The 20946-nt window shown below is 47.6% G+C and overlaps 1 protein-coding gene across 2 annotated transcripts in view; it reads left to right on the top strand.

Moving 5' to 3' along the window:
- The window catches only part of PARP1 (poly(ADP-ribose) polymerase 1), a 41171-nt gene that overhangs the window by 8459 nt on the left and 11766 nt on the right, over nucleotides 1–20946 (top strand). For both annotated transcript variants that reach the window (XM_061160166.1, XM_061160167.1), the window contains exons 3-13: nucleotides 3442–3566; nucleotides 5068–5282; nucleotides 6744–6843; nucleotides 8628–8744; nucleotides 9340–9516; nucleotides 12105–12249; nucleotides 14053–14193; nucleotides 14825–15067; nucleotides 15380–15448; nucleotides 15565–15697; nucleotides 17868–18063. In XM_061160166.1, coding sequence (XP_061016149.1) covers nucleotides 3442–3566; nucleotides 5068–5282; nucleotides 6744–6843; nucleotides 8628–8744; nucleotides 9340–9516; nucleotides 12105–12249; nucleotides 14053–14193; nucleotides 14825–15067; nucleotides 15380–15448; nucleotides 15565–15697; nucleotides 17868–18063 — 1661 coding nt within the window. The remainder of the gene's footprint in view (nucleotides 1–3441; nucleotides 3567–5067; nucleotides 5283–6743; nucleotides 6844–8627; nucleotides 8745–9339; nucleotides 9517–12104; nucleotides 12250–14052; nucleotides 14194–14824; nucleotides 15068–15379; nucleotides 15449–15564; nucleotides 15698–17867; nucleotides 18064–20946) is intronic.

Below are 20946 nucleotides of genomic sequence, written 5' to 3'. Positions count from 1 at the left end.
ACTTTGTGGTTCATAACTGTGGAAAACTCTTAAAGAGGTGGGAATACCAGACCATCTTACCTGTCTCCTGAGAAACCTCTATGCCGGTCAAGAAGCAACAGTTAGAACCTTATATGGAACAACTGACTGGTTCAAAATTGAGAAAGCAGTATGATAAGGCTGGTTATTATCTCCCTGTTTGTTTAACTTATATCCAGAGCACAGCATGCAAAATGCCAGAGTGGATGAGTTATAAGCTGGAATCAAGATTGCCGGGAGAAATATCAACAACCTCAGATATGTAAATGATACCACTTTAATGACAGAAAGTGAAAAGAAACTCACCCTTTTGAGGGGGAAAGAAGAGAGTGAAAAGGCTGGCTTAAAACTCAGCATTCGGAAACAAAGATCATGACATCCAGTCCCACGACTTCATGGCAAATAGAAGGGGACAAGGTGGAAACAGTGACAGATTTCCTCTTCTTGGGCTCCAAAATCACTGTGGACGGTGACTGCAGCCATGAAATTAGAAAACAGTTGCTTCTTGAAGACAGAAAAGTTACAACAAACCTAGACAGTATATTAAAAAGCAAAGACATCACTTTGCCAACAAAAGTTTGTATAGTCAAGGCTGTAGTCTTTTTTAGTAGCCATGTATGGATGTGAGAGTTGGACCATAAAGAAAGCAGAGTGCCGAAGAATTGATGCTTTCAAAGTTGGTGCTGGAGAATACTCTTGAGAGTCCCTTGGACAACAGGAAGATCAAACCATTCAATCCTAAAGGAAATCAACCCTGAGTACTCATTGGAAGGACTGATGCTGAAGCTCCAGTACTTTGGCTACCTGATGGAAAGAGCCGACTCATTGGAAAAATCCCTGATGCTGGGAAAAATTGAAGGCAGCCGGAGAAGAGGGCAACAGTGGATAAGATGGTTGGATGGCATCACCGATTCAATGGACATGAACTTGGGAAAACTCCAGGAAATGGTGAGAGACAGGCCTGGCATGCTGCAGCCCATGGGGTCACAGAGAATCAGAAACAACTTGGCAATTGAATAACAAGAAGTACCATGTGATTTTGAGCATCTTTTCACTTCGTTTTATTGAGTTTATCGTATAGTTTGGACAGCAGTCCTTTATCAGATATGTCTTTTGCAAGTATTTCCTCTCAGTCGGTGGCTTATATTTTTTATTCTCTTGGTGCTATCTTTCACAGAGTACACATTTTTGTTTTTAATAAAGTCTAGCTTATCAAAGATTTCTTTTATGTACTGGGTCTGGTACTGCCTAAAAAGTTATCACCAGGGGCTTCCCTGACAGTACAGTGGTTGAGACTCCAGTGTGGGAAGACTTAAGAAACACAGGTTCAATCTCTGGGTTGGGAAGATACCCTGGAGGAGGAAATGGCAACCCACTCCAGTATTCTTGCCTGGCGAATCCCACGGACAGAGGAGCCCTGGCGGGCTCCTGGACATAAGGTCACAGAGAGTCAGCCATGACTGAAGCAGCTTAGCACCACACCCGAGGTCATCTAGATTTTCTCCCATGTTATTTTCTAGAAGTTTTATAGTTTTATGTTTAATCAATACATTTAAGTCTGTGATCCATTTTGAGTTAATGTTTGCGACAGGTGTAATCTGTCTAGATTAAATTTTTTTGCACATATATGTCCTATTATCCCAGCACCACTTGTTGAAAAAGCTGTCCTCCGCTGTGTTAATTTGCTCCTTTACCAAACATCAAGTGACTGTATCTGTGTGACTTCTGGACTGTGTTCTGGCATATTTATCGATTTGTGTATTTCACCAGTATCACACTGGCTTGATTATATAGCTTTATAATGAGTCTTGTTACGCAGTGTCAGTTCCCTGACTTTGTTCTTCTTCAATATTGTGTTGGCTATTCTGGGTCTCCTGCCTCTCCGTAAAGATGCCTTTAAATTTTAAATGGTTGATTCTTTTTTTTTTTTTTTAAATCATCCTTTGAAGGTGATCTCCTGAGACTGTATTCTCATTTCTCTGCCTTCCTGTGAACTGGCCCAGTTTAACTTATGATTGTGACTCCAGGCTGTTGTTGAGAACAAGAAGTTTCAAATTGTCCCAGATCCTGTAATTCGGAAAGAACTATCATTAATATTGCAGGGTGTCTTATTAGAAAATGTTTTCTATTGAGATATTGATGCTTGTGTGTTGATGTGTTTTTACTCCTGCAGAAAAAGGATTCTACCTTAAATTTAATACTAACTTCTTTAATGTTCTATCACCTTTTCTTTGTGATAAAATAAACGTAACACAGTGCTTACCACTTTAAGTGTACATTTCAGTGGTGTTAAGTGCAATTCACACTGCTATGCAGCGATCACCATCATCCTTCTTCAAAACTTTTTCATCTCCCTAAACTATTACTTCATACCCATTAAACATTAACTCCTCTTTTCTCCTCCCCCTACCCTCTGACAACCACTATTTCTGTCTCTGTGAGTTTGATTACTTCTAAGTACCCCATACAGTGGAATCACACAGTATTTATCCTTTTGTGTTTGGCCTATACTGTATTTGTCCACCTGTGTATGACTTATTTTACTCTGCATCATGTCTTCAGGGTTCATTCATGTGGTATCTGTCAGTATTTCCTTCCTTTTAAAGGCTGGATAAAAATTCTGTGATATAGCTATTCCTCATTTCATTTATCTGTTCATTCATCAGTGTTCTTGTGATAATATCTGTTTTCTCACAGTACCTGTTTTTGGTATTTTGAAATTTTTCATCCAGAATTTTTAAAATAATACACAGTTATATGCACAGACTTTACATGTACAATTCAGTGAATTTTTACAAATGCATGCACACATCTAACATTTACCCGTCAATAAGTAGCCCCCAGAAAGGTCGCTTATGCCCTTTCCGAGTTATCCTTTCTCTCATCAAGGTAACCACTGTTCTGATTTCTGTCCCTTTGAATTAATTTTGTGTGATTTAACATTTCAGAGAAAAAAGAACAGTATCTTATTCTCTTGAAAGCTGCTTTTGTTCAGCATGTCTGTGAGACTCATCCAGGTTGTCTTATGTGTCATCAATTCTTTTTTTTAATTACTGAAGAGTGTCTCAGTTTGTTCATTCAATCTCCTGTTGATCTACTATCATACGTCATAGTAAGCACTTACTAAGTTCTTTCCAAAGTGAGGAAGGGGGCTGCAGAGGAGGAGCCGGGGGTGGGGGTGGTAAGACCAGCACCAGCTAACATTGTGCTGTTTCTAGGAGCCTGAGAAAATTTTTAATTTTATTGCCAGAGAAGAAACTGTTAACCAACCACAGTAGTTAGAAGCAAACGTAGATGAGATGGACCAACTGTGGTTGCCCAAAACACAAGGTGTCCTGGTAGAGAAATCCCAAGAGGTAGAGGAGGAGGACAGGGCTCTCTGGAACTACACTGAGGCTGTTGAAATGAGCGTGGCTCTGTTAGATGTTTCAGGCAAAGGCCAAGATGGAGTTGGCAGCAAGACAGAGAAGACGCTGATTGACTTTGGGGCAGGGTACGCCAAATCCAACAGAAGCACGTGCAAGAGCTGCATGGAGAAGATAGAAAAGGTGAGAGCTTGGGGCTTGGTCTGTCTGACTTTCAGGATTTCTTGCATAGGATGTCACTGGATATCTCAAAAAAAGAAAATAGGGCTTTAGGTGTTGGGTAAAAATAAAGTGAATCATCTTAGTAGAGACAGGAGATAACAATGACTTTTCCCGTGGGCAGATCTAGCCCTGATCATTCACAGTGCCATCTTTGTGTGTGTCTCTGAACTTGCTCTTAGGAAACCTGGGAGAGTTTGGAAAACATGTACACAATGGGTCTCTTCTGGACCCCCACAGGGCTGCAGGAAGCTGTTGGTTGTGTTTTATGGTAGACTCAGTTTAAGGAGTGCGTTTGTTCCCTAGCGTCAGCGTCCAGGCTTTCTTCCACTTAGTCGGGCACTTCGTCCACCCTCCTTCCTTTCCAGCTCTCACCCCTGTAGGATGACAGCTAGTCGGGTGGAGTGACGGCTGTCTTGAGTAGCTCAGACACAGGTCGAGGGGTCGGCCTGTGCCCTTTAGCCTTGTTATCCGAGATCCTCTCATCTTGGGCAAACATGCCGGTTGATTAATTCAAGGCACTGATGAGAAAGTTTCTGCCTCCTCAGTATTGTACAGGAAATTAAGGCAAGTCAGAGAGTGTTCAGAAAGGAAAAACATGAAATTGCTGGATCTTCTCCAGCTGCCTTCTCCCACAAAAATTTGAGGCAGAAGTTAAAAGTGTCACAGGGCGCCCAAGGCTGTCTGTCACGGAGCGTGGCCAGGCCTGAGGTGGCGTTGTATCAGTGCCACTTGGTCCAAGCCTCCCCATCTGGGGCCCACGGGCCTGAAACTCAGTGGGGATGTCAGACCTGGGCAGGATGGCAGGACTGGATGCTGGCTTACGGGTTTGCTAGGGAGCCTTCATCTGCATAAAAAGACTGAGGAGACTGGGGAGGAGGTTGCAGAAGATCCCTGCTAGGATTGGGGCCTGCTCTGCATCCCTCAGGGGGCTTCCCTGGTGGCTCAGATGATAAGGAATCTGCCTGCAATACAGGAGACCCAGGTTCGATCCCTGGGTCGGGAAGATCCCCTGGAGGAGGAAATGGCAACCCGCTCCAGTATTCTTGCCTGGAGAATTCCTTGAACAGAGGAGCCTAGCGGGCTACAGTCAGTGGGATTGCAGAATCAGACATGACTGAGCGACTAACACTTGCACTTCTGGCTCCCTCGAGCCTGCAGTATAGCGTCCCAGGCATTGTGCTTACCTCTGCACCGGGGTCTGCAGAGCATCCTCAGGGTGATTTTACCACTTTATCACTTGCCCAGGCAGCTGGGTGGGTAGGTAGCTAGTTGGACTTAACTTTATTTAAAAATGGGGAGCAGAGACTTTAGGGTAACACAATCCTTAATGGCATAAAACAGCCAAAACCTTCCAGCAGCCCTCCCATCACCTTCAGTGTGAACCTGGTCGCCCCTGGGCTGCCCCGATGTTTGACCACCCTTCTTTGTCTCTCTCTGGTAACACGTGTGGATTCTCCTACAGGGCCAGGTGCGCCTGTCCAAGAAGGTGGTGTACCCCGATAAGCCCCAGCTGGGCATGGTTGACTGCTGGTACCACCCAAAGTGTTTTGTTCAGAAACGGGAGGAGCTGGGCTTCCGTCCTGAGTTCAGCGCAAGCCAGCTCATGGGCTTCAGCTGCCTCACTGCAGAGGACCAAGAAGCCCTCAAGAAGCAGCTCCCGGAAATCAAGGGTGAAAGGTGGGTAGAGGGCTGGGGGGTGTCCATGGGGCTTCAGGGGAGAGCTTCACACAGGCCCAGAGTCTGTATCAGACCGCTGCACCCTCCTGACTGTCCCGTCTGAGCATTACCCTAACTGGAGTCCACCACCACCTTTCCTCTCACCACTCCATGACCCACTCTCACGTCCCTGTGGCATCCTCAAGTGTAGACGCAGCCTTCAAGCACTATCTCAGTTCTAAATGCGCGCGTTTAGGACTTCCTGGTGGTCCAGTGGTCAAGAGTCTGCCTTGCAATGCTGGGGACACGGGTTCAGTCCCTGGTCTGGGAAGATTCGACGTGCCGCAGGGCAGCTAAGCCTGTGTGCCACAACTACTGCAGCCCATGTGCCCTGGAGCCCATTCTCTGCCACAAGAGAATCCACCACAATAAAGAAGTCCTCGCACCACAACTAGAGAAAGCCTGCATGCAGCAACAAAGACCCTGAGCAGCCATAAGCAAATAGTAAATTTTAAAAATGAAATAAGTGCACAAGTTTTTTGTACAGCACATGTGGCTCTGGAATGTTAAAGAAAACTAGAAAGTCAGAGGCATGGATTTTAGAGTCCTCAGAGCGCTTTGACACTCAGTACAGGTGTAAGAAGAATGTATAAGTTTCCATTTATGCCGTAACCACCAGAATTGGTTGAGCACTTCTGCTGTGCTGGGCACTGTGCTAAGCCTCTTGCAGGATAATTCATTTAACCATCACCACGATCCTACAAAGTAGAGGGTATACTTTTCCCCACTTTAATGAATGAGGGGAAATGCAGGCGTTCCATCTCAGGCCATTGTGAGAGCTGAAAGCATTAACCACCGTGGCTGACCTGCCCTGTTTCTGGGGGCTACTGATGACCCTCGAGGCCCTCTGTCAAGTCAGGGGTGATGCTCTTGGACATGGTCAGCAGCGTTTGCTGACCTGGCTGGGGCAGGCCAGCTGGCAGCACCTAGACTACTGCTTCTTGTTGGGCTTTAAATGATAGCACAGCCTCCTGCATCTGAGAATAGCCTCTTGGCCTCAGGAGCAGCCCCGTGTCTTAGCTTGAAGACTCAGTGCCTGACCCTGGTCCTTTGTCTTCTGCGGTCGCTGCCCTCAGCGGTGGCCTTAACCTCTAGCATGGTCCCTGCCAGACCTTCCAGGCCATCGTGTCTATGCCCGGAGATGGGTAGCATTTTGATGTCTGATGGGGCCTAAGCCCTGGGTGCTGCACCGGATTGTTCCAAGGCTCTGGAGCGACTGCTGGCCCGTCCTTGCAGCGGAGTATGTCGTGAAGTGGCAGCTGCAGGCCTGAGCAGATGGCGAGCTCCTGAGTGGGCAGCGCCTGGCCGAGCCGCGTTAGAGTGGCTTGAAGATGGTGTTAGGGGATGCTGCGTCACCGAGGCATTGGCTTTCAGGGTTTCAGTGGTTCTGGTTCTTTCTCTCACATCCTTTGTCTCTTTCAGAAAGAGAAAAGGTGATGAGGTGGATGGAATAGATGAAGTGGCCAAGAAGAAATCTAAAAAAGAAAAAGACAAGGAGATTAAGCTTGAAAAGGCCCTCAAGGTGAGTCCCAAGCTGCATGTCTCCTCTCGCCGTTGAGTCTAATTCTCTTCCTCATGCTCGGGAGAAAGTTCAAGGAGGTGCGGGTGTCCTGCTTTGTAAGAGCTTTTAAAACTCCCAAATCGATAGCTGTTGTTCAATAGCCTGGCTTTCCCCTGAGACATTCTTCCCTCTTCCCAAAGCAACGTGAAAGCATCCACAGTGGGCTCTCAGCGTCAGACCACTGGCCAGGCTGGTGGGAGCCAAGCTGTCGCTTCCCACTCGGCCTCTTGCTGGGATAGGCGTGTCATGCCTCAGCCACACAGTGCATCACTGCATCCCAGACCTAGAGCACGTTGGAAACTGGGTATTGAGTTCAAGGATACTCAAGGTTCTTGGCACAGAGAATGGCTGAAAGAAATAAAATTCGTTGTTTTTTTTTTTTTTAATTGAAAATCTCTTCTTGGGGGAAAAAAATAGAAGGCATATAGTAAAAGGAGAAAACTGCCCATTAGATCAGTGGTCATTGACCAGAGATATTTATCACCGTGTTGGTAAACGTGTATCAAAGCAAAGTGAGAATTATCAACCAGGAAATGGCGAGTGTTTGGGAAACTAGGAGGGCGCAGTCAGTCTCTTCTTGGGGATGTGATTTCCATGCTTAATATGAATCACAGATTCGGTGTGAGTTGTCCTTCAGTTTAAAACGTGTCTGTTCTGTGCCATCCCTGGCTGCAGGGCCCCTGCGATGGGTTTGGTGTTCTTCCTTCCGTGCTCCACACGCTCCCCAACCCGGCACATCCGTTTGTGCTGGTTTCCCATCCTTGGTCACGTAGGTGACATCCTTCTGCTGCTTCCTTCTCACCGTGCGCCCTTAGACTTCTTCCTCGTCCTCCCTCGTTCCTTATGCTCTCTCGTCCCAGGCTCACCACGTGGTCCTGCAGGGGTGGATATTTTTAGTTGTATATTTTATTTTTAAAAATGATGCATATTTATATTTATTTTTACTTTTTTTTTGGACCACACCGCACAGCATGTGAGATCCTAACTCCCCAACCAGGCATCGAACCCGTGCCCCTTGCAGTGGAGGCACGGATTCTTAGCCACTGTACCACCAGGGAAGTCCCCGGGGTCAGTATTACTGATAGGCCCTTACGGAGGTGGGGCAGGGGAACTAGCCCCACCTGTGTGTGCTATGCAGCTTTGTCACGTTAAAGTCCTCCTCACCCGGTGCTGAGAGGGCTGGCATTTCCATCTGTCTTGCAGAGGTGGGGTCTCAGGCCTAACCGGGCATGACTCACCCGGTCCCCTAAAGCGGGAGGAAGTGCTCCCCTGCTGTGGGGAGGCCACTGCCTTCCTAAGCAAAGCAGATGTGAGAATAAATAGTGACGGGAAAAGTGCCCACGAAGAGTAAGCACTGCATAAATATTACCACAGAGATTTACAGTTCTGTTTTCAGAAGAGCTGAAGTCTGTTCACGATAGTGAGCAAGTATAACTCACTATTGAGGAGGTTGGGGTGTTTGGGGCTTGCCCCCACTTGCTCGCAGGTAGTTGGGGAGCCGTCCCTCCTCCCTTCGGTGCTGGACAGATAAACCTTCCTGCGTGCATGTCCTGGGATTTGTCTCTGAGGGGCTGGTTCCAGGGACTCTGGTGCCCGAGTGCCCACACCCCAGGGAGCAGAGTCCTGGGATAGGGCAGCTCTGCTCAGTGCAGGGCTGTGAATCAGGGCCAGGGTGGACCCTTCCTCAGGTTGGGCTTCTTTCTCTGAGAAGAGCCTATCTCTCAGCTGCTGACTGTCGCTCGCAGGCCCAGAACGACCTGATCTGGAACGTCAAGGACGAGCTAAAGAAAGCGTGCTCGACAAACGACCTGAAAGAGCTGCTCATCTTCAACAAGCAGCAAGTGCCCTCCGGGGAGTCGGCGGTGAGCTGCCCTTGTGTTTCGGGAGCCGCGAGCCAGGCGGCCAGGCCGTGTGCGGTGACTGTCCTGGTGGAGTGTGGGAGGCCCTCCGGTTGAACACCTGCCGGTATTAATTGGGAGCGACATTCCACAGTCGTGTTGCATGGTCATCGCCATCGAGGTCGCCATTTGTGGGGGCAGGAAGGGGCAGGCGCTGAAGCACTGAGGTGGGCCGCACGTCTGCCTCATGTGTTCATGCCGCACACTGGGGCCTGAGGAGCTCTCTGCTGCCTTCCTCCCGGACTCCCCAGGGGCCACGGGGGCTGTTTCCCCAGCAGGCCCTGCCGTCACTCCAGTGCACTCAGAAATAGTGGGTGCTCTGGGCCCTCCCTCTATTTCTAAGTCACGGAGGGAAGGGGTACCTGCAGGAACACTTTGTGCGTGGACTTAAGATCCAAGCTCCAACCATGAACCGCCTCCCCTGGGGAATGTTAGGGAGCCTCAGGGCACTCCCTTTTTTAGCAAGTGAAGTCTGTGCAAACTCTTCATCCCACATTGGCAAATGTCCTCTCACGGCCCCCCTCCTTTCCTCCCTGACGTGTTTCTTCACTGGCTTCAGATCTTGGACCGAGTGGCCGACGGTTTGGTGTTTGGCGCCCTGCTTCCATGTGAGGAATGCTCAGGCCAGCTGGTCTTCAAGGGCGACGCCTATTACTGTACCGGGGACGTGACTGCCTGGACCAAGTGTATGGTCAAGACACAGACACCCAACCGGAAGGAGTGGGTGACCCCAAAGGTAAGTGAGGTGGGAGGTAGGAGCAATCCTGGGATATTTTTACAGAAAAACCTGGTCCCTCCTTGCGTGCTTGTCCACACTTGAGGCCACCACAACTGCAGAGTAGAGTGTCTCAGACCTCTTTACATTGGGGCCTTCCTCATAATCGGAATATAAAATTATGTCACTGGTTCTGTACATTTGCAAACTACACAGATGGAGAACCAGCGCAGTTCCAGCTGGAGCACAGGTTTGTCTAGCTGGTGTGAAATGTGAAGACTGTGAGTCATTTTTAATTTCTGTTTCTCAAGTGCCTACCGACTGTGAGTCATTTTTAATTTCTGTTTCTCAAGTGCCTACCCTCTGCCAGGCGCTGTTCTAGGCACACGGGACACAGTGGTGAACCAGTGGCAATTCCTGCCTTTATGACAGGAGGGTGCTTCTCAAAGACATTTCCTTGCCTAGGTGCTGGAGGAGGAGTAGGACCCAGGGTTCACGTGTCCCCTGTCACCTTCTCTCTGCTGAGTTCTCAGAATGCAAAAAGCCTCAGTTGGGGCACCTTGTCAGGAGCCGTGCTGCTGGGGAACCAGCAATGTCGGGGCTGGCTGCTGGAAGGACCCAGCACCCCCTGGGTCGGTCGTGGCCCTGCCACTCACTGGGCTTTGGGGTCGGTGTCTGTCAAGTTCCCTCACTGCCTGTGTCTTCTCCCTGGGGTGGAGCGTTTGGACCAGCAGCGTGTGTAACTGTCACCTGCATCGGGGCTGATCGCCACTTTCCCACATTTCCCCTTTTGCACACATTCTTTTCCTGCTTTCTCTGTCTCCTACCGTAATTACTGAATACCTCTTGTGCAGCTGCTCTGAAACAAATCTGACTTTGTCGCTGCCCCACCCTTAAAACCTCACAGTGATTCCCCATTTCTTCTAGAAATATTTTCCCAGTTCTTCTGAGAATGTCAATGTTACGAGCCCATTTGTGGTATTTGTATCCCTTTCAGTATCTTAGGTTGGGGATAAGATTGTTGCATGAACTGTTTTGTTCTTGATATGTGGGTTGCACTGCATCTATGTGTAGTTTTTTAAAGGTTGTTATAAAAGGATACCTGGGTGTGCAAAGACATTTTGTCAGGTCAGCAGTGCTTGCTGCCCAGGCGAACTCATGGACTTACAGGCCCTGTGTAGGGACTGTGCTGCCACCAGGGGCTTGGATCACAGAATCAAGGGCATCTCCTTAACTTGAACCCTCTTTTCCAAAGCCCTCCATGATCTGACTCCAGCTGCCTTCTGCAGCCCCTCTTTTGGCTCTTTTATTCCTCTTCACATATTACTCTCACCACTTGACATACACGTTCTCTGTCACCGTCTTACCCCTTCCCCAGTCCATCCTCATCTGTATCTCTTTCATTACACACTCAGCAGTGGGGAACCAACTACAGTTGTGTGTTCCCAGTACATCACAATACCCGTCCGATGCATTTACTTAACTGCCTACTTGTCCGCTTCCAGCCAGCTGAGCAGGTCACTGCCTCTGAGGAGCCCTCCCAACGTTCCCAGCGTTGCATCACTTTAGCACGCCTCTGGTTTAGAAGCCAGCTCCTATATGGAAGTTACCTTCTCATATCTGACTCTCAGTCAAGGCTGAGTTTGTTTCTCAAAGGCCAAAACTCTTTTAAACCCACTGTGACGTGTGGTACATGTTAGATGCCCAGCATATGTTTTATCCACTGGATGGTCATTGACCATGGATCTAGCAGGGAAGGACTGTTTCTCTTTTTTTTAACTTTTTATTTTGTATTGGAGTATAGCCGGTTAACAGTGTTATAAACAGTGAAGGGACTCAACCATACATATGTACGTATCCATTCTACCCCAAACTCCCCTCCCATCCAGGCTGCCGCATAACATTGAGCAGAGGTCCGTGTGCGATACAGTGAGGAATGACTGTTTGTTGATGGGATGGAGACTTAGGAGAGTAGGGACCCGGTACCCCTGAGCCGCATGCATGTGATGTTTATCGCGTGACTACTTAGAGCAGAGCCCACAGGGGTCACCTGGGGTGCAGGGGGACTTTGCTGCACGCTGACCATTGTCAGGCCGCCTACATCCATGGTCACTTCTAGGAAGGAGAGAGAATTGCCTTGATTTCCTTCCAGGTAATAACCTCTCTCCCAGGGTATGGAGAGTCTGGGGGGCTTTTGGTCATGGAAAGGACATATGACCCTAGGAAGATGCCTCTTGACCCTTAGGATTGTAACTCAAGAGTGAGGCCCGAGGGTTGTAATCAGGTTCCAGCAGGGGTCCCCTGACCAGATAATCAGCAGGGTTTTTTGTTTTGTGTTTTGTTTTTTAAGAAAAATATTTTTCCTCTTAAAGCATCATAGTACCAGTTCTATTATAAATATAGAAGTGCTGGTAATAAGTACTATATCAACAGTATTCCAACTGTTGTTGTTGAAATACTATATCAACTGTATTTCATACTAAAGGCCTCTAGTTTTCCTATTTTGTTATTCTTTATTGTGAGAAGAAAAAGATTCTCAAATTCTTTGCTCTGTCAGTTGGTTATTTCAAGAGAGAACTGGTTTCTTAACTACAACTTACGTTTTTTAGGAATTCCGAGAAATCTCTTACTTCAAGAAACTGAAGATCAAAAAGCAGGACCGCATATTCCCCCCAGAGAGCAGCGCCCCGGTGGGGGCGGCACCCCCGCCCTCCGCAGCTTCAGCGCCTGCCGCTGTGCCCTCCGGCCCCCCAGGTACAGCTCCTGGCCCAGCCTGGGTGGGGAGGGCTGGGGGCCCTGAGCTTAGCGGAGAGGGGATCCGGCTGGGTTCTCCTGTTGGCCGATCCCATGGGCAAACTCTGCCCTTGTTCTCCCCACCCCACCCCCAGCAGGAGGAGAAAGGCTGGGGAGGGGCTTCTGAGTAGGATCAGGGAGACGGTTACCGGTGGGGACATTGTCCTGCCTGCCTGAGTCTGCACTGCTAGGCAGAGTCAGTCCAGGTCTCACCTTTCCGCCTCCGAGCAGCCCCCCACCTCCACCCCCACCATTCATCCCAAGCCTAATGTGACACTGGGGCTCTGTCCCCTCAGAGACCTGCTGTACACACTGTGATCGACATGAGAGGTATTTCACACCAACAAAGACAGTGAGATCGGTCTGTGTGTTCCTGGCAGAAAGGGGCCGCTGTCTTTGTTTACTCAGAGACACGTGGCATAGTTGTGACCACCATGTGGCAGGTGGAGGGTGAGGATTCATCTGTGAATGTGAGCCCAGCAGTGCCCTCCCTCTGTCCCCTGGGGAGAGGTCGTGTGGTCATCCCAAGTCACCCTGACGTTTGCAGCTGGGTTCAGGAGCATATGCTGTGGGCTGGACGGGGTCGGCATCCGGGTCCTGCGCTGAGCGTCCCCTCCGCTTCCCCCTCACTCGCAGTTCACAGCTCAGTGGTTCTGTTCCCTGTGGCAACCTCGGCCAGCTTTCAGTTAAACCCTGTGGGTGTCTCTGGTTGTTCCCCCCTCACAGTTCGGTTGAGTCGCTCAGTTGTGTCCGACTCTTTGCGACCCCACGGACTGCAGCACGCCAGGCTTTCCTGTCCTTCGACAAGTGCCAGAGCTTGCTCAAACTCATGTGCATTGAGTCAGTGATGCCATCCAACCATCTCATTCTGTTGTCCCCTTCTCTTCCTGCCTTCAGTCTTTCCCAGCATCAGGGTATTTTCCAGTGAGTCAGTTCTTCACATCAAATGGCCAGAGTATTAGAGCTTCACCTTCAGCATCAGTCCTTCCAATGAATATTCAGGACTGATTTCCTTTAGGATTGACTCGCTTGATCTCTGTGTGATCCAAGGGACTCTCACAGGGGTGGCTTAAAGGATTCCACAGCATCACGTGTGGAAATGTGTCACCAGCTCTGTATGTCTCCATTTGCAACAAGTAGAAGGCACACTCCTGATCCAGGTCTTCCTGGCCTGGGGTTAGTGCTGAACCCCTGAGATGCCAGGGTTCTTGGTGCCTGAATCCATCTCAACTCAGTGTGGTCCTGCTGACCAGAGTTTCCAGTGGTTGTCATGGACGAGACTGATTTTTTTTTTAATGGGGTTGATTAATAAGTATCCTGTGAGGATTGTAGTTTGTTTTTAGTTGTAGAATGTGGGGGGAAATAACAGAAGGAATTGTGAGTTAATATGATGACTCTGGCTGCCCACCACTGCCCAGACCCCTGGTCCTTCCTTGTCTGTGGTGCAGACCCAGACACCCCCAGACATCCCTGCTCATGGCCTAATTGTAGAACGGTGTCAGGGCATGGCTCATCCCCAGCTGGCCCTTTCTGTGCTGAGGACTGGTGCGGTTTGCTGTCCTGTCCTCTGCTTTCCTGTTGCTCTTTGCTGTTTACGTGGCCTTTTCCCTGAGGAGACCCATTTCTCCCTGATCAGAGAAGGTGCTGAGGCCATTCAGGGGCCTTGCAGCCTGTTTGACTTTTCCCTGGGAGCTGCTGCCTAGTTTTCTACTCTCCCCCACCACAGGCAGCAGCCCTGTCTCATGATCCTGTTTTCCATTCCAGACAAGCCGTTATCCAACATGAAGATCCTGACTCTTGGGAAACTCTCCCAGAACAAGGATGAAGTGAAGGCCACGATCGAAAAACTCGGGGGGAAATTGACAGGGACGGCCAACAAGGCCTCCCTGTGTATCAGCACCAAAAGTAAGTCTCACTGGCCTGAGAACCAGGGGGACCCTGTCTGTCTCTCGTGATTGTGTTGAGCCCAGTGTCCGACACACAGGGGGACCCTAGAAGTGTGTCTCTTTTTGCGGGCATGGTTCAGGTTCTCTGTGAAGGGGCATGGGCTCTCATAACTTGGCCTTGCTCCCTGTTTTGGTCTGTGCTCACGTGTCTGAAGACCAGCCCACTCTTCTTGTCGCTTAGCACTGTTCACAAGATGTTGGTAGATTTTCCACCAGAACAAAAGTTCACAGCTTAAGCAGGCTTGAAATGCAGAGTTCAAGGTCCACAGATTTCTTGCAGGCTTATTACACCGATGACCATCTTAAGTCTCCAAGAGTGGAAAGCACCACACCACTTTTCCCATACAAACCTGACTCGCCTTCTCTGTGAAATCCTTGTTGACATCTTGTTCTGTAGAAGGGTTTGGAGAAAGCAGCTCTCATTCATCACACCTCAGATAAAGAGAGTTGTTGCCAGTGGCAAAGTGAGCAAAGTTCCTGAGCGCTAGATTTTGAAGGAAAAGAAAACTGAGTGGTGAGGAAAGTACTGAGTAAGTAACGACCCTGGAATAATTTGAGATTTCGCGTTTTGTTCCTTCCAATTTGAACAGAGGAGGTGGACAAGATGAATAAAAAGATGGAGGAAGTAAAAGAAGCCAACATCCGCGTCGTGTCTGAGGACTTCCTCCAGGACATCTCCGCCTCCACCAAAAGCCTTCAGGAGTTGCTCTCCACCCACCTCTTGTCCCCCTGGGGGGCTGAGGTGAAGGTGGAGCCTGTTGAAGCAGTGGCCCCGAGAGGAAAGTCAGGGTCCGCACCCTCCAAGAAGAGCAAGGGCCCCATCAAGGAGGAAGGTGAGGCCCTGGACAGCCCCACCCTCCTGTGGCCCCATCAGGTCCACCGGTGCAGAGCCTCTCCCTCTGTGCGCCGACGGTCTGATGAGTGCTATGGTCTGATGAGTGCTGTGGTCTGATGAGTGCTGCCCACACCGGCCTCCTCAGTTCGTTTTCCCTTGACCCAGAATGGCAGCAACTTCGGGTGGTGGGAGGAAATGCACACATCCCCTGTTGACTCTGATACAGGCAAAGATGATTTATTTGCCCTGCCTGCCACCTTCCCCTTTCTGGTTTATTTTTAATGTTTGCATTTCTCTGTTTCCTTCCAAGGTACCAACAAATCTGAAAAGAGGATGAAATTAACTCTTAAAGGAGGCGCAGCCGTCGACCCTGATTCAGGTGAGGAAATGGGAGTGAACAGAGTGGGCTGCAGGGCTCCCTGGTCCTAGGGAACCAGCAGGGTCCCCTCCCTCCCCCACCGTGGGGGTGGACTCCCAGGAGCTCTGTCCTGACAGGTCTGGAACACAACGCACACGTCCTTGAGAAAGGCGGGAAGGTCTTCAGCGCCACCCTCGGGCTTGTGGACATCGTCAAAGGGACCAACTCGTACTACAAGCTGCAACTCCTGGAGGATGACAAAGAGAGCAGGTGCGCCTGGGGGCGGGGAGGTGTCCAGAGGAGCGAGCTCCTGAGAGCAAGGCCCCTCGGAGCTGGGCTGTCCGCGCACCTGGGGACCAGCCGCCGCTCAATCATAGGTGTGCAGTGAGGTCTTCAGTGAAGGAGGGAAGAGGCCGTGGCCCCTGGACAGCCTTGCTGTCCTCGGTCATCTGTGTCACCTCAGGCTCCCTGGTTACCAAAGGCGTTTGGGTTTGCTTCTTTGTTAATTTTTTATTTTCAGCGTCATGGAGCCAGGTAAGAGCCAGTCCTGGGGTGCTGAGAGACTGGGCTGGCTTGACTGCCCGTACTTAGCTAGTCGGAGTGGTCCTCCGCTGAGTGGACGGGCCTTTGTTACAGCCGCTGTGGAATGGGAGGTACGTGTAAGCAGGAGAGGTGTGTGAAAGGAATGCTTACCCTAATGGTGGCAGAAAAGCACTTTGTATTTTGAACTTGACCTTTTCTTCTTAGCAAATGGAAACAGTTTACCCGTTGAAGTCCAAGAGATTCAAAGAGCTTTACTCATTGAAAGGCAGACCCCTGAGAGAGTGGCAGCCCCAGGGAGAGGCGTCAGCACCTGGCAAATCTCGGCAGCTGCAAGTTGTGGGCACTGGCAGGCTCAGGCTCTTCCCGTTTCTTCAGCTTCTCACAAACCTGTCCTTTATTTTTTTTTTTTTTTTTTTTAAACCTGTCCTTTAAAACGTGAACCTCAGGGACTTCCCTGGTGGTCCAGTCATTGAAACTCCATGCTTCCAATGCAAGGGGTGTAGGGTCCATCCCCGATCAAGGAACTAAGATCCCACGTGGCACATAACACAACCAAAAGGCAAAAGACTATCCGTTTGAATAAAACAAGGTTTTAAAACGTGAACCTCAAAAGTGACCTTACAAGGGCACATAGCATCAATGTGGCTATTTAAAGTTTGTAAAGAAATAAAATCCTACATCATTAGTTTACTGGCGACTCTTGTTGGAGATTTGAAGATAGGGTTTCTTGCTTGTTAACATAACTTTCCGAAAGCTAGCTGTGTATTAGTGCAGGAGGAGGAGTGGGGTTTTTGTAAAAACACACTGAGTGCTGTAGTTCGTTGACCACAGGCAGTGAGAACAGAACTGTCTACTACCATCACACAGGAAGTTATACTAGTGATTTTAAATGGGTGGCTTATCCTGCTGGCCTCGATTTATTGGTTTTTATAGGGAAAGGACATTATGGGCTGTTAGAAGATTTTTTTTCAAGCTAGGTCCATATGGTATCTTCCAAACATTTCCAGAGAGGAAAAAAACCAACAGAGAATGAACTTATGCCTCTGGGCAGTAGCCCAGCAAACCAGCAGGAAGCACGAGCTTTTCTTTGAAATCTCTGATTTTACTGCTGTATCTGTACTTGGTGTGGTGTGAGATTTAACTTCTGCCTGATTTTCACTAAGGAAAATGGACTCCCCCAAAGCTAGGCAGCCCTGCCCCTAGAGTACCTGGGACTTAGCTCTAGCTTGAGATGGAAACTGAGGATGTTAGCCTAGGTCTGTAGGTGGCTGACCTTGTGGACCACTCTCCTGCCCCTTCCCATTTCATGGTATCTCAGCCTCTGATCTGAGCCAAAGGTTCTTTATTCTTTTTAGTACCTGTCGTTAATGAATGCATGACTTCCAGGCAATACTTGCTGTGTTTATTTGGGAAAAGGAATTGGATGTTTTTATGTAAAGGCCTCTGGAGAAGGAAATGGCAACCCACTCCAGCATTCTTACCTGGAGAATGCCATGGGTGGAGGAGCCTGGCTAGCTACAGTCCATGGAGTTGCAAGAGTCGGACATGACTTAGTGACTACACCACCACCACGTAAAGGCCTCAGGATTTACTCCTCAAGTTCAGCTGCCAGATCCAGGGTTAAACTGTTCTTTGGTACTTTTAATAGCTCACTTGCCAGTATGATATGGAAGGGCATTTTTAAATTACTTTAAACTTAACAACTCTCAGTTTAATAGAAATTAAAATAAAGGTTTAATACTGATTCCTTTTGTCCCTGTTTGTCAGTCACCGTCATTTTGGAGTGTTTGCAACCCTTTTCTCCCTCAAGGGAAATGGCAGGGAGAGGAAGCTCATCCTGAAATATGACTGGCCGACCCGCGAAATTGTATCTGATGCTACTCTTCTCTTCCCACAGGTACTGGATATTCAGGTCCTGGGGCCGTGTGGGCACGGTGATTGGTAGTAACAAACTGGAGCAGATGCCATCCAAGGAGGATGCCATTGAGCATTTTATGAAATTATATGAAGAGAAAACCGGAAATGCCTGGCACTCCAAAACCTTTACGAAGCATCCCAAAAAGTTCTACCCTCTGGAGATTGACTATGGCCAGGTAATCATGATCCGGCACTTGCTCGTGCTAGTAAAAGGTTCTCTTTTAAAAACCTGCCATGAATCAGATGACATCATTGATGAATTCCACCAAATATTTAAACAGTTAATACTGGTCCTTCGTAAACTCTTCCAAAAAACAGATGAGGAAGGAACACTTTTCAACTCATTATACAAGGCCAGTATCCTGATAACCAAAGATGGATAAAGACATCACAGGAAAACCACAGACCAATATAGTTACGAATATAAATGCAGAACCTTCCACGCAATACTAACAAACTGAATCTAGCAGCACACGAGGATTTAGACACGATGATTGAGTAGGGTTTATCCCAGGAATGCAAGGTTGGTTCAACATGCAAAAATCAAATCAGTGTAATATAACATGAGTAGAATAAAGGATAGAAGCTACACGGTCATCCTAATGAACATGGGAAAAGCATTTACCATGCCCTTTCATGAATAAAATCTGTTCTATGAAGTGTGAAGTGAAGCTTGTAAGAACAGTGTGAGCATTTTTAAGACTGTCACAAAGAAGCAGTCTTTGAAGTTGCTCCTTAAACACAAAGGAGGAATTCATAGATTCATAGTGAGGTTTCTTATCTGAAGGTCACATGACTTGCTTTATCATCAAGATAGAATTATAGTGGCTACATGATCCACTGGGTCACAGTTTTTAGTCCTAAATTATTTCCTGATAACTTCCCATTATTTTTATTGGTAGCTTGATTTGTACAGGAGACGTCCCTGTATATTACCAGGCAACCTTCCAGTGTCTCTTGACTGATACTGTTGAGGCCATTTGTTTTGACAAAATTCTTACATTGTTTCTGTATGAAAACCTGTTGCTTCTATAATGAGGGGTGGTGCACATTTATTATGCAGAGGGAAAGAGGTTTATTGTAGTGGTACAGGTTTTAATCCAAATCTTTGAGGTCTAACATGTCTCAAAGGGGGATTTGAAGAATTTATAAACTGTAAGTTCTCTAGTTTATAGAGTGTCATGAACTTTACCATTAAAAACAGAAAGTAACTCTTGTTTAATGTTGGGGTAGAGAATTTGGACTTGAGTGTTGGACATACTTGGTCTAACACAGCAGTGCTCCCCCCACTGAGTTTATTTTTTGCATATCAAAAAGATGTACAGTTGAACAAGTTTGAATTACATGGGTCCACTTACATGTGGAATTTTTTCATTGTACATACTACATTTCCATACGATCCATGGTTGGTTGAACTCACAGATGTGCTGAGGATAGAGAGAAACCATGTAAATTATATGCACATTTTCAACTGCAAGGAAGGGTAGCTAGCACCTGAGTTGTACAAAGGTACAAAAAAAATTAAGCTCAGGATATGTGTCTTTATATTCTTCTTTTCAGTTCACAGGAACTTTCAGGCATCGTAGCCCTAGAGTCTTTCCTTATGCACTATGTCGCCACCACCCACCTTTTGCCTTAATGTTCTAAGAGTATTTCCCCATGTCCTCAAGAGCAGTGCTGTCCAACAGAGAGATGCAGCCACTTCCGCGATTTTAAATATTCTAGTGGCTACATTTTAAGAAGTAAGAACAGTAAAATTAATACTAGTTATTTAACCCAGAATGTCCAAAATATTATCATTTTGTATGTTGATATCGAAATATCTTTCCTTTTTTTTAACTCAGTCTTTGATAGCTGATGTATTTCTAGCTCTTAAAACATATCTCAATTCAGAAGGACCACATGTCAGAACCAGGGGCTGCTCTGTTAAATGGTACTGAACTAGAGCATCATTTCTTAAGTCTGTATAGAATTCCATCCTCTGGTAGTAGTAATAGTGTTAGTCGCTCAGTCATGTCCAACTCTTTGCGACCCCATGGACTTCATCCCACCAGGCTCCTCTGTCCATGGGATGCTCCAAGCAAGAATACTGGAGTGGGTTGCCATGCCCTCCTCCAGGGGATTTTCCCAACACAGGGATCAAAACCCAGGTCTCATGGGTGGATATAGTTTGTAATTTACCCAACAACACTCCCATCCTGCAGTTAGATATTTAGATTATTTCTAGATGTTCGCTATAATGATGCTGATGTACACATCTGTATGCCTTTCTGCTTACTATCCTGAGAGTTACTGGTTACAGTATATGCATATAAATAAGGCTTTCTAACGTATTAATAGTTTGCCTTCAAGTAAAGTTATAGCTAGGAGATGAGAAAGCATGTAAAGACTAGTGTCTCAATCACTTGTCATTAACAAAGTTCTTTTAAGATTTTTCATCATCTCTGAGTCCAAGATGTCTGGCTTTTTTTCTACTGGTACTAAAATCCTTTTCATTCTATGCTTTGGTTAAGCATTCATGGTATATTTAATTTCTTCTTATCTATCTCCATATTCTTTCCCTCTTATCCAGCCCCAAGACTAAGTGAACAGTTCTTTAAAATTTTACATGAACAGTTTAGGAGGTTCATGTGGTAGAGATATCATTAAATCCAGATAAGACTGCCCCCCACCCCCACCCCAGCCTAATATTACAACACACACAATCTAAGACTCAGCTCTTAATGCTGAACAGGTTGGTGACCAGGCCGTCTGACTGCCTTTCTCCTGTTGAGGGGTTTTCAAGAATAAAACCTGCCTACTTCTTTGTCTCAGTAAAAAAAAAAAAATAAAGACTAGTGTCTCAGCATTGAGAGCAGATCCACTGTGAGCCCTGAACACTAGCACACGGGTTCTTCTCTGCAGCTTCGTTAAGCCAGGCAAATTCCGGGAGCAAGGCCCAGCGCCTGTCACCTTCATTCAAGCAGGGTCTTGGCTCAGCCTGGGATCCCCAGCTGGCAGGAGTTAAAGTCCTATGTTATTAGTATATTAGAAAGAGCAATCCCAGGGAGCAGGGGTGA

This window comes from Dama dama, chromosome 14, assembly GCF_033118175.1.
Source record: "Dama dama isolate Ldn47 chromosome 14, ASM3311817v1, whole genome shotgun sequence".
Classification (NCBI taxonomy): Eukaryota; Metazoa; Chordata; class Mammalia; order Artiodactyla; family Cervidae; genus Dama; species Dama dama.
The sequence above is the reverse complement of the archived record's forward strand: the minus strand, read 5'-3'. Positions and strand labels throughout refer to the sequence as shown.